The following is a 16,510-nucleotide window of genomic DNA, read 5'->3' as shown; positions in this document are numbered from 1 at the left end:
TGTACGCATGACATAAAGACGCCAATTTTGAGTGAGTCTCTATGATTCCAAGTATTGCTTTCCCATGTTGATATTATTGGACATATTTAACGAACAAGCAAAATAAGGTCTTAATTAATTCAGTTTCACACGGAAAATTGAGTAATCTTATCTCAATCCATACGTTACGTATTCACATGGTAGCGCATACGTATTCGCATGCTCATACCGTCATACGTAACGTATGCTTAAATCCTCCCTTCATATAACAATAACCACGTTTTTAATGCAAAGCCAATTACATCGTATCATATATAATGTCATTTGAGTTAGTTGGATGATTGAATTTGATTTAAATACTACTTCTTATTCTTAATATAAGAATTAGTTGACTAATTTGAGAAGATGAAAGAAATAAATTAAGTTAGTTATTTGTAATAAATATGTATTGTCTTTTCTTAAAACATCCTTGCTAATTAAATTTATTTGCTAGAACTGCTATCGTTAGATGGACTACATTAGAAAAAATACATAAATAAGAGATAAAATGGATTGGGATTTTATAATTAGAACTAAAATAAAAGTCAAACGAGGTATTATATTGAGAATCGAAGGTAGTATAATTTTTTTTGTGAAAGACCAAATTTAAGTGTAGTTTGGATTTGCTTATGCTTTACATAAACTGAAATAAAAGTCTTATTATATGCTTATCTTGTATTCCGTAAATCATAATTAGAAAATTATTTATAAATCATTTCAAATAAACCTTGTGTTCTGGGACACCATCTGCTTAAAAAAGCTTGGGTACCTTAGGACTCCTTGTCTCATGCAGTTATTAAATTTTGGTATCTATGTTGACGTAACCTCAGTTAGCCACATCGTTGATTAAAGTTTGTTAATTTAATTTAAAGGAATTCCTCACGTTGATTCTCGGGTTAGGATGTTATTGGCCGAAAAGTCCCCAGTCGGGGCAAGGTTTTCAATTTTAAAATAGGGTTAAGGTGCAATTTTAACAAAAAAATTTACCGTAAGGAGCACTAGGCACCATAAAGTTTATTTGAGTGCAAAAATATACATGAAGTTGTCAAAAGGGAGCATCTGGCACCATGCCGTTAACCTCCATCAGTTTACCGTTAGAGGGGCCCAGAAAGTCAGTTTTAAGGTATATTTTTAACAACAAAGTTTGCATCAAGGGGCATTAGGCACCATGAAATTTACTTGGGTGTAAAAATATAAATGAACTTTGTAAAAGGAAAAAAATAACAAAATTCTTCAACTTCCATAAACATCCATTAATTTTATTCTTTTCAGTCTCACCAAATGCTATATTTTCTCTCTATAAATTTCCACTTTCAAGCCGATCCATCTTTCTCTCATCATAGTCAACACACACCCACACACTCTCTATCATGTCGTTTTCTGAGCCTCTAAGCCTTTTATATGTATTTAAATAAAACACATCTTTCCCTTCTAGGATATGAGGTTTATTGCTTGCATCCAAGTACTACCTCCAGTTCTTAATATAGGATGCAATGGACTAATTTGAGGAGATTAAAAATAAATAAATAAATTACTTTAAAATATTATATTTATTGTTTTTTCTCCAAATTAATTTTCTTGGCTTGTAAACTAATATATAATTTAATGATGCATATAAATATTTTAGAAAGATCATGTACTATATGCTATTGCGTCAAATAAATAAATAATATAATATTTAATGTAACTTATTTATTTATTTTAATATCCTCAAATTAGTCCATTGTATCCTATATTAAGGACTGGAGGTAGTACTCGGGTGCAAGTAATGAACCTCATATCCTAGAAGGGAAAAATGTGTTTTGCTTAAATACATATAAAAGGCTTGGAGGCTTAGAAAACGACATGACAGAGAGTGTGTGGGTGTGTGTTGACTATGATGAGAGAAAGATGGATCGGTTTGGAAGTGGATATTTATAGAGAGAAAATATAGCATTTGGTGAGATCGAAAAGAATAAAATTAATGGATGTTTATGGAAGTTGAAGAATTTTGTTATTTTTTTCCTTTTACAAAGTTCATTTATATTTTTACACCCAAGTAAATTTCATGGTGCCTAATGCCCCTTGATGCAAACTTTGTTGTTAAAAATGCACCTTAAAACTGACTTTCTGGGTCCCTCTAATGATAAACTGACGGAGGTTAACGGCATGGTGCTAGATACTCCCTTTTGACAACTTCATGTATATTTTTACACCCAAATAAACTTTATAGTGCCCAGTACTCCTTACTGTAAACTTTTTTGTTAAAATTGCAACTTAACCCTTTAAAATAACTCCGTGATCATAGTTTAATTTTAACAGATTTGACTTAGGCTGCTTGTCTATTTATCTTTATTATTTTATTACCTGACAATGATGAGGCGCTATATCCCGTTGGATTGGGGTGGAGTTATATTTGTTTATCCTGCTCTCTCGTCCCATGCGTTGCTGATTGGAGAGCACCTTCCTTATTAGATTTCTCCTCCTCGACTTCTCCAGAAACTTCGCGCTTGTAAGAATCTTTCACCATTGCAATGGCTTTCACTGTTAGATTCAATGTCTCCCCTTATTCAAGTTCGGGTGGTCAGCGAAGTTGGGTGAACACTAGACCCTTTAAGTTAGTTCTTTGATTTTCTTCGCCTCGCTCCAAATCTTTCTGGAAATTCGCGTTTTCAAATTTTTTCTTTTCTCTGTTCTCGTTCGTGTTTTGTGCTGTTTCACAATCGCAGTTTTAAGTGTTGGGGGGTAAAAATGGATGGTAAAAATGGGGCCAGCGCCAAGAGAACGATTTTGCATGATCTCTACGAGAAGCAAAAGCAGAGCCCGTATTATGATAATCTTTGCCGTCCCGTTACAGATTTGCTTCCATGGATTGCAAGAGGAGTCAGAGGTGTCACCAGCAATCCTGCGGTAATTAGTGTTGTCACTTCATTAAGTGCTATCTTTATCTGAGAATGTATTGTTTTTGTCCAATTTCTGTGTGACAAAGTAGGATTTTTATTATAGTTTGGTGCTCAAATATGCAGATTTTCGACAAAGCCATATCGTCATCCAATGCTTACAACGACCAATTGAGGTAATTTCTTTCGTACTTGTACCATTGCAAGAATTGCTATCAGGGTAAGGCAAAATTGCATGTGCAAGAAGGTGCTAAAAAGTGCCAAATAGAGTAATTAGTTATAAAGTCAGGTCGAAATTGCGGTCTATGGCTTAATGGGTTTATGGATAGCCTAACACTAACTATAACGTTATTGGGACTATTTTGACTCCCGTATAAGGGGGAGAGACCCAAAAGTTTAACAATGGAGTTTGATTTTAGGATAATATAAGGGTGTTTAGAACTTTGAATAAGGGACTCATTTGTTTGAATACTATTTCTCTTGGTCCTACATCAATTAAGAGATTGAGAAAATAGATGAGTGGTTGGTTTTTAAGCATATGATTGGCATAGCTGTGACAAGAGTTTTGGAAAATTGTGACTTGTTAATAGTGTTTTATAATTTTTTCATTCATAATTGTATCCATATTTGGCAAATTTTTCTTCTTCACCTTTGTATAAAGAGAGGTTTGCAATTTTCTTGCTAAAAAAATCATAGGAATCGTAAACTTATATGGGGTAAAGAAAATTCAAGTCTATTTGAGGAGTCAATTAATCAAATCACGTTAAATATTCATGCTGTATTCTCTTTTCTCTGTCTTGTGTATTTCTGCTTAGTAGTATTATTTATTTGATTTGTGTTCAAAAAGGGAACTAGTTAAGTCAGGGAAAGATGTAGAAAATGCCTACTGGAATTGGTTTGTGAAGGACATACAAGATACCTGCAAGCTCTTGGAGCCTATCTACGATGAACAAGAAGGGGAAGATGGGTACGTGTCTGTTGAAGTCTCGCCCAAGCTTGCTGATGATACAAAAGGAACAATTGAGCAGGCAAAATGGCTCCATAAAAAGGTTGGATGCCCTAATGTGTATATAAAGATTCCAGCAACTGAAGAATCCCTTCCTTCCATAAAGGAGGTCATTTCTCAGGGGATAAGTGTAAATGTCACTGTAAGTGTTCATGTGCATTGTCCTGTAATGAAACTTTGATCCTCTCTAGCTACAAAAATGACTGTGGTCTGTGTTTGAACAGCTCATATTCTGTCTCTCTAGATACGAAGCAGTGATTGATGCTTACTTAGATGGGCTTGAAGCTTCTTCCATGACTGATCTTTCCATGGTTCAAAGTGCGGCAGCTTTCTACATCAGTAGAGTAGATACTGTAATTGACAAGAAACTTACAGAGATTGGTACTGATGAGGCTCTACGCCTGAGAGGGAAGGTATGGAGCACCTATCAAATTAGTGGAAGGAAATCCAAGTGTTTGTCCTCTTTAATATTGGCTTCTTTTTCCCTGACAAGTTTTAAAAATTGTTTAGGCCGCAGTAGCTCAAGCAGTTTTAGCTTACCAGATTTACCTGAAGAAGTTTTCTGGTCCAAGATGGGCGCGTCTGGAGAAGAGAGGTGCCAAAAAGCAGAGGCTGATGTGGGCCTCGACAAATGTGAAAAATCCTACTTACCCCGACACCTTATATGTTGCTTCTCTTATTGGACCAGATACGGTGAGCTATCTCACTTGCTTTTCTACTGCCTCCATTGACGAATTTCTAAAGTATGCACAATAGAATTGATTGTGTGTGTGTTTTCCAAATTAAATCTTTTATAGTCATATAAAATCATGTACTTTAGAGTAACATAATAGAATTGATTGTGTGAGACTTGCAATTCTTCAACGTAACAAATGGAGTTACTCGTGTAATTGCAAATAATCTAAATTGAAATATATAAATTAGATCCTCTATAATCATACAATCATGCCGTTGAAGAGAACAGTGACGCACAAAAGTATGACTTTGTATTCAGTTCACTTATATCTACACTCGTCTTCTTTTATAATCTCTCTCTCTCTCTCTCTCTCTCTCTCTAAATGTGATGAGTATCTAAGTGAAAGCCTATGAAAGTTGGTCTAATTAGTAAGAATACAACTCATACGATGTAAAGATATGGATTGGAATTCCATTTTTAACATGTGGACCTTATTGGTAGGTAATCTGTATGTACCTCAATAAGTGTTTATAGTCTTGAGGCTTATCTTGATCTTGATGAGTTCCTAAAATTCAGTTCATCTAAACTTTGGTTCACAACTTTTTTTTTTTTTTAATGGATAGTTATTGAAGTAGGAAAGCTAACCTATTCAAATATCACATTGAGGCCGGGCGTTTTATATGACTCAATGGAAGACTTAAACATCCCATATTGCCTTAATTTTCATCAGGATGCTTTGTATTTGCAAACAACAAAAATATCCAAATTGTAGCATGCCAACGGGATCCTCTAATGGTTACACTTTTCGGCAGAATTTCAACATGGTTACATGCTTTTTCTTGGTTGACTTGTTATACAAAACGTTTTTTAAATGAATCATCTGCCTAGGAATTTTTCTATATTTGCAATGGAAGTATGCAAGAATCATAACTAATTTGGATTGATTGTAAGAGAAAGTTGACCATTCACGTGGAAGTTGACTGAAATATCACTGTCTTGTCATTGTTTGCTGTCTGTGCAGATTTCAACCATACCAGAGCAAGCTCTAAAAGCATTCATGGACCATGGTATTGTTTCAAGAACCCTAGACGCAGAAGTATCAGAGGCCCAGCGCATATACAACGCAATAGAGAAATTGGGAATTAATTGGAGTGGTGTTGGATCGCAATTAGAAACTGAGGTGCTGGATTCTTTCACAAAATGTTTTGACAATGTTCTTGAATGCCTGCAGAAAAAGGCTAGAGAATTCATCACTGTTTAGCCTGCTCTTCTTTTCTGTATGATCACCATAACCCTAAATTCAAAATGGTGTAGAGTAGCATATTTGGTTTGTGTCGAATAATGGGAGAAAAGTGTTCTATGAAAAGCCAATTCGGGGGAAAAAATCTTTAATGATTTAATGATTTATTGATTTTCTAAAATGACTCGTATGAAAGACAAAAGTTGCTTGTAACTTATAAATAAGGCCAGACCGACTATATTATTAAATTATTTTTTGTGCTTTTTATGATGTCTAAGAGCAAATTGAATTATTAATGACCTTGGAAACTCCTAATTCCCTAAATAGGAGAATTTCTGTGGTGGATCATGGTCAAATAGATAAATATATGTTAACCTATACTAAAGGTAATCATTGCTATAAATATTAGATAGCTAATTTGGAGATATCAAAAAAATTAGTTGAGTTGGTTATTTGTTACAAATATGTGTTGGGGTTTTTAAATTATTCTCTTTAATCATGTGTATTGAATGTTTGAACCTTTTACAATTAATATGGATATTTTGAAAAAAATACAGGAAATAAAATGGATATTTGTTACAATCATATAGGATTGAATATATTTCCTAACTAGTTTATTATATCAAGGACAAAATGTGGTACTTTTCCGATTCTAAATATAAGACTCTCATACTAGTATGTATAAAGGTGTTATATTTGGGATTAGAAAAGAATTAATTATTACTCATTTCAACCAACAGGAATTGAGTTAAATACATAGAATTCGATCTTCTTTAAACAAGGTCAAATATTGGAATAAGTTGGAACTTCTTATGATTTTTCAAATTTATTTCAATAATTAATTTTTTCTTTTTTAATCTTGAATAATTAATTTGTCTTAAAACTTAAAATTAGTAAAAATTTGATTAGGAAAGTGGTCATTAACATCGTTTTGGCCAGCATCCATTTGCAACATATTTTTCCTTTCGCCCAAACATTTGCACAGTACTTGTAAATTATACCCATGGGTAATTTTATTTAGAGCAGTTTAAAATGACTTATAAGTAATTTTTTAATTGTAATTTATAAAATATGATATAAGTATATAAGAGAAATTTTTTCTTAACTTATATAAAATATACTTATAAATAATTTTAAACACTAATTCAAACAGGGGCTTCACACAGCCGCGTGAACAAGATGGTTCCTCCCTTTGAAAATTAAAAAAAAAAGAAAAAAAAAGAAAAAAAAAACGTACAATCCAAAGATCGTCCCTCATGAGGAAAAAAAAGGAAGAGATAGAAAGTGAGGGTAAAAGGGTCTGTGTATGTGTGTGTGGGAGTGTGAATGCCACGCTTTCCACGTAGGCTTCAGAGCCATTCTCTTATCTTCTTGATCATCTCTTTTTTCCCTTCTTCTTCCATCACTGTTCTGTATCTGTGATACAGACCTAACTCCAACCCAAAATGGCCCTGCACGTGCAGGTTCCCGCACCCACCTTTCACACTCCCAAATCCCTTTCTTCTTCTTCTCCTTCATTAGCCTCCCCCACCAATGCTGGCCTTCGGCCGCCGTCCGAGTCTTTTGCTCTCAAATCATCCTTCTTCTGTGGCTCTGTTAATCTCCTGCTTCTTCCCAATCATCGCAATCTTGTTTCTGCAACTCCCAGGATTTCCATGCGCGTCGCTTCCAAGCAGGCTTATATCTGTCGTGATTGCGGGTTTCCTCTCATCTTTTCCCTCATTTTCATTGTCCCATATGCATCATCATTATGATCACTGGAATAGTAGTTTATATGTGGTAATTTCATGCTTCTCCATTTTGTTGATGCAGCTATGTTTACAACGAGCGAACTCCTTTTGAGAAATTGCCTGATAATTACTTCTGCCGCGGTAATTAATTACTTCACTCCCACTGCTGATATACAGATTTTTTCTCTTTCCCTTTTAAGAACTTCCTTCCTAAATTTTGGTCAATTTTCGAGCCAGAGCATGTAATTTTATCATGTTCGTGAACAATCTCTGTTTGTTCTCCATTCTGAAGGGGAAACAGTGAAGCAGCCACATCCACAGATTTCTAGTCTATCATGATGGGAATGGTCGACATGCTTTTGTCTTGCACTTGTTATTGAAAATTATTCAAAAATCACGTTTGGAATTACTTATTAGCACGCTTCCCAAATTCCTCTCACATGCTTTCTTGTATTTGGTAAATCATGATTGAAAAGCTACTATAATTCATTCCAAACGGTTTGGTTTTCAGATCAATACATAGCATCATGTTTACATCTATATTTTTCTAGGAGATAGATGCTGAAAATTGAGGTGAAAATGGTTGGGGTGTTAGGAGTGAAGGTTTGATTGTGAATTGAGTTGTTGAATTGAAATGTGCAGTGTGCGGTGCTCCAAAACGAAGGTTTAAGCCATATGCACCCGCAGTGACGAAGGATGCAAATAAAACAGATGTGAGAAAGGCAAGGAAAGCTGAACTTCAGAGAGATGAAGCTGTCGGGTAAGAATAAAACCCAAGTCTTGTATACATGATTTTCATGCATAGCATTAAAGATGGATGTGTAGTAACAATGTAATGTCTCTGTGCACAGGAAGGCACTCCCTATTGCGGTAGTGGTGGGAATTGTGGCCCTTGCTGGTTTATACTTCTATTTGAACTCCCAGTCTTGAGACCTTTTTGGTTCCATACTTGTAGTTCCTTCGATGTCTGAATCCTGCACTCTGGATTCCCACTTCTTATTATTTCTCCCTCAACTTTCCTTGCCTCCTTTTTGTTCCTTCTCTTCATTTTCCAATGTTGTAAGCACAAGTATTGATGCAAAAACACAATATTGAATATTTTCTCCAAACTATAACAGTGGAATGTGACTTTTTAGTTAAAAGTCTATAAAAAAAATTTAATTATAGACTCATGCTTTAGTGAAATAAGAGTTGTTGTTGTTATTATATAACCCTCCGTGAAACCCTTAATTTTGTTTTAGTTGTGTTATTAGAATCTTTCTTGTGCTAAAATTTTTATTTATTCAATTGAAATTTCAAAATTAACATATGCAATATATCTTTCCCAATGCTCAACGACTTGACCAAAACAAAATATAAGAAAAGCTTTCATTGCTAATTTGACGTAGTAGTTTCATAATCACATAGCATCAAAAGCATTAGATGTTTCTCTCATCAACTTGCCAAGGGAACCACCATCTTCAGAAGCTTCTAACGGAGGACGATCATTTGCTTCAGCCTCCGTAAAGCAATACGGAGGAGCCTGCCACTTCTCATCCTCAAGCACTGCTCCAACCTCAAATGTTATCACATGAGCAATCATTCCTGCACTCTCGCATATAAGAAAATCTCATAATCCCATTCCAAATCAACTCATCTTCTTTCTATATATATATATAATCGTTTTATAAATTCATATTTGTAATATTAAATTAATACATTGGGTGGATAGCAAGCTTAATTTCGATGTCAAATGTCCGAGGAATTGTGGAAGGAACGGCACAGTACCTGTGTAGAAGATCCACTTGACAGGTCTGCGTGTGAGGACGTCCTCGTAGTACCAGATAAAGTCAACTTTCTCCCACAAATTGCAGAGGAAGTTATCGACGTGGTGCTGGCCCAGGTAGGTGGCGCCGTCGAGCCAATTAGGGCGGAGAATCCCGACGGGGAAATGTAAAACCCTACATTTCTGATTGGAAGGGTCGAGAGTGTAGATGTAGGAGGTACCGTTGTCCCATTCGAGGTCGTATAAGAGCTCTCCCAGCTGATTCTGGATGATGTTGAAGTTGCGACCGTTGGGCCAGTCGTACCAGAGGTCCACTTTCTGGAGTTTTCCGGTGCTGTTCATGAACAGAACCGAGTGGAATTGAAGAGGCCAAGCAGCCGGAGTCGGATCCTCTGTCGGGTTCGTCGCTGCCAGGGAAGGGAAGTGTAATGAGGTCGAAAGGAGCAGGAGTAACGCTGAGAAAGAGATGGCTTCTGCTGTAGACGCCATTCTCGCCTTCCGAGAATTTGAAGCCCCCCGGCCGAAAAAAGAACGAAATTTACCGAAGAGACTGGTGAAAATCGGAGAGGATAAGAGATAGGAGGTCGAGCGATTTCGTCTGAGTCCGCTAGTTCGTCACACAGTGAATCGCAGCTTTTGCCCTTTTGGGTGGGGGAGGATGAAAAACAAACACGTCGCTCTTATGCATACGTGTAAAATGGAATCAATTATTAATTGTTTATTAGAAGACGAAAAAAAATTTAATTATTAAAAGCTTAATGACAAGAGATAACTTGTTCATTGTTTACTTTTCACTTCTTAATAAGTTTTGAGGTAATTAAATCACATCTTTAGAAGCTGATTGTAATTTTCCCTTGTTTACTGGTCATTCCTACTTAAAGGAGAAGTAGACAAAAAAATCAAAATATAAAGCCTTAATTTATTTTTGAGTCAAAATGCAAATTTGTTAATTATCAATGATAGTTTTTTGATGGTAAATGACAAAATTACTACAGTTTTAAAATTTTAAGACAAGTTTGTACTAAAAAAAATTTCAAATATCTAGTACTCTTAAATAAAAACTTTCAAAACAAATTTGCACCTTTTTTTTTTCAAATTATTTCTATTGATCAATAGGGTGTTTCCTATACAAATAATAATTAAAACAGATACTTTAAAAAAATTAGTCTACATTTTTTTCACAAATAATTAAACAAATTTTGGATAAAATAATATATTAATTCTAGTCAATACCGTTACTTCTTCTATTCCAAAATCCCTTTTATTTTACATGTATGTGTAGTTTTTGAAAATTGTTATAAATTTAAATTTTTTAACAAGGTGTTAATATTTTTTCTAATTGCACCTCTCATTTATCACTCTATATTAATTAAAAAAACTCTTGGGTTCTTAATGTAAAAACCTAATTAAAGAGTTGATATTAGTTTATATGAAAGAGTTTTCACATATTTATTAATTTTTTTTTCTCAAATTAACCTTATTAATATTTTCTAAAATATATAACTAAGGAAGATGTTTGGAGGTTTTTTAGAAAAAATATATCATATTAACTAAGTTAACTAACATCCTAACTATCTTCATCTCGATTAGTTAATGAGGCCTTACTTTAAGAACTAAAGGAGTATTTAACAAGGCATTAATTATTCATTGATGTACTTGTTTTGATCTATAACCTCATTCTCCCGACATGTGATTCAAAAACCAATTGGATTATAAAGTATAAAAAGAGGAAAGTACGGCAAAAGCTCACCATTACCCCTTTACCTATAATCGTCCCCTCCTCTATAATGAAGGTGAAGGATGGCAATAGATATAACAAAAAGTTATGTACCTCAAAAATTCACTTAGCCACGGCACTATCTTCCAATTATAGTCACACAAAATTTAGAACGCACTGTGACTCTGATGAATTTACATTCCACTTAGCTACAAGGTGTTGTTAATAAAATGCGTTTATAAATATATCGGTCCTTTCTTTGAACTACAATGAAACATCACAGATACAAAAGAAGGAAATACTCTGGAAAACAAAATAAATACATAAATAAATAAAAGTGTAAACATGATGCATAAAGCCAGAAAATGAAAAACTGCTGGCCAGCTAACTTATGCTTAAATCATCAAACATGTTCTGAACCCACGATCATTTAAGTGCTTAAATATCACATCAATACTTTCATCAGGTCCATTCTAGTTTCTATCATTTTCATCTCAGTGCAAATAACATGAACAAGTCGCTTCCCATTCACTAACCAGATTTCTGATCGAGCTTTCCTTCTGCAGCAACTAAATGTGGCGGCAATATTAATTGAAGCTCTATAACTAATATAAGCTTCTCAAAACTTGATCTCTCTTCTCTCTGCAAAGAACTTTCCAGTAATAGCTTGATCAGGGAGAAGGGAAAGCCATACTCCAGTATCGGCACCTTCCTCAACTGTGATGGTCCCTGCATAGCCCGTGAGAGCAGTCTTCACCCAACCTGGACAATAACAGTTTATGTATATTTTCACCATCTGGCCTCTCTGATAGCTCTTTGCCATGAACCTTGTGTAGGCATTCACAGCCAGCTTCGATACTGTGTAGTCTGTGTGTGATGGAGGCCATCCTCCTTCCTTCCATGTCCCATCCTCTGCTTGCTGCAGAAATTTGTTTACCATCTCATCTATCATTTCCTCTGTCAGGTTGTCCACATCGCTTAGTTGTGCCTTCACTTCTTCATTCTCCAGTTTCTGCCACTCACTCAATCCATAAATCAGTTTCACAGCCAAAATAACAACATCTGTAGAGGACTAAGAATGCTTCTGATATTGAGTCACTTTCGTGTATTTACTATTCCAATGAAAGGAAAGGATATGAAGATGTAGATTGTTAATGGAGAGGGAAGAGATGAGTGTTACATATATTAATTATTATTTTATATTATATCATAATGTTTTGGTTATCCAATTAAAATATCCTGAATGTGTGGCTTGTTAACCAATTGAAGTTAAGGTTCATATTCAGTCTATTTCGTTATTTATTATCTTGATGAAAGGTTATTGACAAGATGGCAGACTGAGTGAGAGCGGTACAAATGAAAATCTAATTCACTACTGTTGGGGGTTTTTTGATTGGTGATGACCCTTTCTAGTTGTCATCATTATGCCTACCTCATAATTAAAAAAGTTCTGATATTCTTTTCTACTAACAATGATTTTTAATGTCAATTATTCATAATTTTTGAGAATTACAGCTTTAGATCCTCTAACATGGCAAGTATTTAATTAAATCTTCCATTGTTATCCTCATATTGTAGGATTCCATATGTATGTTATTGATTATTTTCATGTATGGAAGAGAAGTAAAAACCAAAAGGTCATAGATTAATCAACAGGAGAGGGTGGTATAGTAGAACTTTAAAGGGGGAAAAACAATCAATCACTTGTACATAATATTCCTCCGGTATTAAATATAAGACCTATTTTGTAATGTAATTTACACTATAAAATGGGTCTTATATTTAGAACTAGAAGATACATTCATTGCTATACGGTATATATATGTGCGCGCGCGCGCAAGCGAAAATAAAGAGTTAGTTGCTTACATTTCGCTTGCTACTTAGTCGACTGAGACGAGTGCTGACATTGACAATGCGAGCACAGTGAGAAGAAGGCTTCATCAATGGGATCATAGCTTCAATCATTCTCTTGGTGCCGAAATAGTTTGTCTCACAAACGATTCGGGCATTCTCAACAGAGTTATCAGATCCAAAGTTGAAGTTAATACCAGCATTGTTTATCTGATGCACACATAAAAATGATCATAATACCAATCTTGACGGTTTGAACTGTTAGGTAGTAGAAGGACAAAGTTTGAAGTTTGAAACTAAAACTGACCAGAATATCCAGACCGCCATATTTTTCTTTCAACCACTCAGAAAAATTGCTGATGGATGCGGAGTCTAATTGTCAAGCTGGTGACAGTCGACGTCAAGGCCACCTTTTGCCAAACCTTGGTGGATTCAACGCCCACACTTGCGTCTCTGGATGTGAGTATAACGGTCAATCCATGGCCAGCAAGCTGTCTGGAGATCTCAAACCCGATTCCTCTGTTTCCTCCCGTAACCACAGCAACCGTCTCCTTGGACCACCACCTGCGAATCCTCTCTTTTTGTTAAAAACTGAACTATGATTTATAAACTGTAATAACCGCAATAACTGTCGGGTATGTTCAAAAGAGAAGAGAAGAGAAGAGAAGAACCTCTGGTGATCAGAATAAGGGATGGTTCGGAGAAGGGAAATCTCTTGGCGACGCTTGTCCTTCTTGTCTTTGGATTTCTCTTTGTCTTTGTGCCCCATGTCTGTGTTACGGAGTTGAAGGTGGATTCGTTTCCTTCGGGTAAAAACAAAAAATTTCATTTCATTGTGGCTCTGGGGAAGACAAAGAAAGGCCTGGTCAACGCGTGCCACGTGGCTGGTCCATGCTCTTCGGTCAACGTCGTTGAACTATACTTTAGGTCCTCTTCCACTAACTTTGCTCCCGCTTCCTCGGCTCCCTCCTTCCTTCCACAGCCATCAATTCCCCTGCTTTATGTGCATGTAGTTTATTTTTGTCAGACTATATAAATATATTTATACATATATGTGTGTAGTTCAAATGTATAGATTAATATTTTCACAAAAAAAAAAATATAAATAATTAATATGTAGCGTGTTTGTAGTACTATACTACAAAACACATGCAATAATAGTAGTTTACTACTGTTTTGTCTTATTTATAGGATAGAGAGGGGATTTTTTGGTTTTATTTATACGATAATAAAAATTTTTTTCGTATAAATGTACAATTTACTTCTAATTTATTATTGTGTTGACTTTTTTACATAAAGTATAATATATATATTAAACAAAAGAATTTAAAAAATTGATAAATTTTAAATGAGAGTTAACAAAGTTTAAATTTTTTTTAGTCTATGTAAAACATACTGAACGTAAATATAAAATATCATCAAAAGAGTAAACTTTACCAACGGTGATGTAATGTTGGAGACTCTTGAATTGGACAAGTTTTGACAACATTTGAATGTGATCTAAAAAATATATACTCGATATATTTTTATTGACAAAGTCATTCTCTAATTTAGCCATCTGTAATTGAGCCCTAGCATGCAGGATTTAAATGAAGGTACAAAGAAAAGAGAGGCATATACTTTGATGCCATAATTCCACCTAACATTTGGAAAACTAATCATTTACTGTGTGGCATGTTTTGAAAATTAAATCAAGTTGAGAGGGGGAAAAAAAGCTAATTTATCATAACAATGTTAAATTTTGGATTTTGTGTAAATAGTCTTTCTATTTTCTAAACTTGAGAATAATAATCCTTTAAGCTGTTTTATTTATGCAAAAATATCCTGTCATTCATTTATATATTTTTTTAATTTTTTAATTGAACAATGTGGCAAAAATATTTATTCGCACAACTTAAAGTTTTAAAAATACTATATACACAACCCGAGGGGTTAGGTCAGCTGGCTGGGGCTGTCCTAACTTAACCACGGGTCTCGAGTGTTCGAGTCGTGGGAACGCAGCACCCTGAGGGGCCAGAGGGCGCCGACCGAAAGGTTCCTTGCAAGCCTTCGATCCGGATTAGTCTGGGGCCGCTGTCACGGCTGAAAAATGTCTATTGCCCTGGGATACCGGATGGAGAAATAAAAAAAAAAAAAAAAAATATACACAAAACTCAAAATTTAGGAGTCAATAAAATTTTGGAGGATTTCTAAATTTTAAAAATCGACTTGTAAGTTGTGCGTAAAGATTTGTAAATAACAATAGTATCTAAGTTTACTTCTCCTGTCCTAAATATAAGACTTTATGCTAGTGGTGTATAAAGGTCTCTATATTTAAAATCGGAAGAGTATTAAATATTAAAATTTTAATATTTTAATAAAGTATTATTAAAACAAATATAATATTTTTATAATGTACTTACTGATGTTGTTGCGAGTCACTTTCTTTTATGGGCTGCTGCTATGTTCAGCGGTTCAAAATTCAAATAAGGCCATCCTTTCATTATCTAGGAACTGAAGCAAACGAATTAACCGGAGTCCTCTCTAATCTCTGTAATAAACTGGCCAAGAAAAATCACTCTACAGATTTAATTTTATGTCTTTCATCAAAATAATATAATTTATTAGACCACATTAAATGAAAAAAAGGCACCTAGTGGGTGTTATATTTAAAATATGACATATTTCAAATGTAAAATATAATTGAAATTTTTAATTTTATCTAAACATTTCATACGTTTATTCTTTGCTTCAACAGTCGTTTAGATTTTATTAAATTATTCTATAAAATTTTTTAAATTTAAAAAGTGATCTTTTCATCACTTTAAATGATGATTAAGTAAATTACTTGTAACATATATTTTTAAATAATCGTCAATGTATTTACATTATTCGTGTAATTTAGATATTTATCATACAAATTATTTAATATTTATCCAATCCTCTTCACAACAACTCTAAACTAAAAATTTAACTTTTAATTCTAATAAAAATAAGAAATAAATATATTAAATCAATTAATATTCATTCAGCCAATGGATAAATCAATTTATTTTTAATCATAACGATTTAGTTAATGATAAGTTTTAATTATTTCAGATAAAAACTACACACTACATCCAAATAAAATAAGAAAGTAAATCAAAACACTGCTCTTGCATTTACCATACGCTGAGAATTTCCTATTTTATTTTGACCAAGATTCAATGAAGATTTTGAAATTATCACATTCCTAATTGAAAACTAATATACCAATCACCAAACTTGACTGAAACGAAAAGTCTTCAACCACTGTGTCACCGGCTGACAGGCTTACTCGGTTTTTAATTCTAGAACGGTGGAGCTATATAAGGTGTCCAGGCCTTCAACTTCAAGCCCATCCAACCCAACCCACATCTCGCATCATTTTAATATGGTGATGGTTCGGTAAATCCATCGTTGGGGTACACAGGAAGCGGCAAAACCATCACATTCAACTGTATGGGGGAACGGATTCAAGGTCAGATGTTTGCACTTGTGTGGAAGAATATCCAATAAGATCCTGTCTTCTTCCTTCCCTACCCTTCCCCCTTTTCTCTCCACCCGTCTTTGTTGTGGAAAACCCCGTCAAATTCAGGACTGTGCTTGACAATTAACGTTAAGAAAGGTC

At 34.5% G+C, this 16,510-nt stretch overlaps 3 protein-coding genes and 1 pseudogene across 3 annotated transcripts; 2 read left to right on the top strand and 2 right to left on the bottom strand.

Annotated features, from left to right (window-relative positions):
• The first annotated feature begins 2,415 nt into the window (after positions 1–2,415).
• LOC114741135 (transaldolase-like) lies at positions 2,416–6,021 on the top strand. Its single transcript, XM_028929390.1, has 7 exons — positions 2,416–2,594; positions 2,727–2,907; positions 3,024–3,073; positions 3,745–4,045; positions 4,128–4,316; positions 4,414–4,596; positions 5,601–6,021. Exons 1-7 carry the CDS (start codon positions 2,554–2,556, stop codon positions 5,838–5,840), a joined length of 1,185 nt encoding a protein of 394 aa, XP_028785223.1. The 5' UTR covers positions 2,416–2,553; the 3' UTR covers positions 5,841–6,021.
• Positions 6,022–7,223: 1,202 nt separating this feature from the next.
• Positions 7,224–8,754, top strand: LOC114741134 (uncharacterized). The gene is made up of 4 exons (XM_028929389.1): positions 7,224–7,518; positions 7,632–7,690; positions 8,192–8,309; positions 8,401–8,754. The coding sequence occupies exons 1-4, from the start codon at positions 7,265–7,267 to the stop codon at positions 8,477–8,479; spliced, it is 510 nt and encodes a 169-aa protein (XP_028785222.1). The 5' UTR covers positions 7,224–7,264; the 3' UTR covers positions 8,480–8,754.
• An 88-nt stretch (positions 8,755–8,842) lies between these two features.
• LOC114741133 (uncharacterized protein At4g14100) lies at positions 8,843–9,898 on the bottom strand. The gene is made up of 2 exons (XM_028929388.1): positions 9,317–9,898; positions 8,843–9,133 (listed from the first exon to the last, which is right to left on the bottom strand). Exons 1-2 carry the CDS (start codon positions 9,801–9,803, stop codon positions 8,949–8,951), a joined length of 672 nt encoding a protein of 223 aa, XP_028785221.1. The 5' UTR covers positions 9,804–9,898; the 3' UTR covers positions 8,843–8,948.
• Positions 9,899–11,650: 1,752 nt separating this feature from the next.
• LOC114741132 ((+)-neomenthol dehydrogenase-like) lies at positions 11,651–13,651 on the bottom strand (annotated as a pseudogene).
• Positions 13,652–16,510: the final 2,859 nt, after the last annotated feature.

The sequence above is a fragment of the Neltuma alba genome, unplaced genomic scaffold (genome assembly GCF_004799145.2).
Source record: "Neltuma alba isolate B1F8T4 unplaced genomic scaffold, ASM479914v2 tig00003280_pilon, whole genome shotgun sequence".
Taxonomy (NCBI): Eukaryota; Viridiplantae; Streptophyta; class Magnoliopsida; order Fabales; family Fabaceae; genus Neltuma; species Neltuma alba.
Note: the sequence above shows the minus strand (reverse complement) of the source record. Positions and strands in the feature narration are given on the sequence as shown.

Bases quoted from the DNA above. Each gene is read 5' to 3' on its own strand.
- LOC114741135 (XM_028929390.1), top strand. From the start codon at position 2,554: ATGTCTCCCCTTATTCAAGTTCGGGTGGTCAGCGAAGTTGG. The intron at 2,908-3,023 runs GTAATTAGTGTT...TCAAATATGCAG, and splicing joins GTGTCACCAGCAATCCTGCG to ATTTTCGACAAAGCCATATC. The intron at 3,074-3,744 runs GTAATTTCTTTC...GTGTTCAAAAAG, and splicing joins GCTTACAACGACCAATTGAG to GGAACTAGTTAAGTCAGGGA.
- LOC114741133 (XM_028929388.1), bottom strand. From the start codon at position 9,803: ATGGCGTCTACAGCAGAAGCCATCTCTTTCTCAGCGTTACTCCTGCTC. The intron at 9,134-9,316 runs GTACTGTGCCGT...GCGAGAGTGCAG, and splicing joins CAAGTGGATCTTCTACACAG to GAATGATTGCTCATGTGATA.
- LOC114741134 (XM_028929389.1), top strand. From the start codon at position 7,265: ATGGCCCTGCACGTGCAGGTTCCCGCACCCACCTTTCACACTCCCAAA. The intron at 7,691-8,191 runs GTAATTAATTAC...TGAAATGTGCAG, and splicing joins TGATAATTACTTCTGCCGCG to TGTGCGGTGCTCCAAAACGA. The intron at 8,310-8,400 runs GTAAGAATAAAA...CTCTGTGCACAG, and splicing joins CAGAGAGATGAAGCTGTCGG to GAAGGCACTCCCTATTGCGG.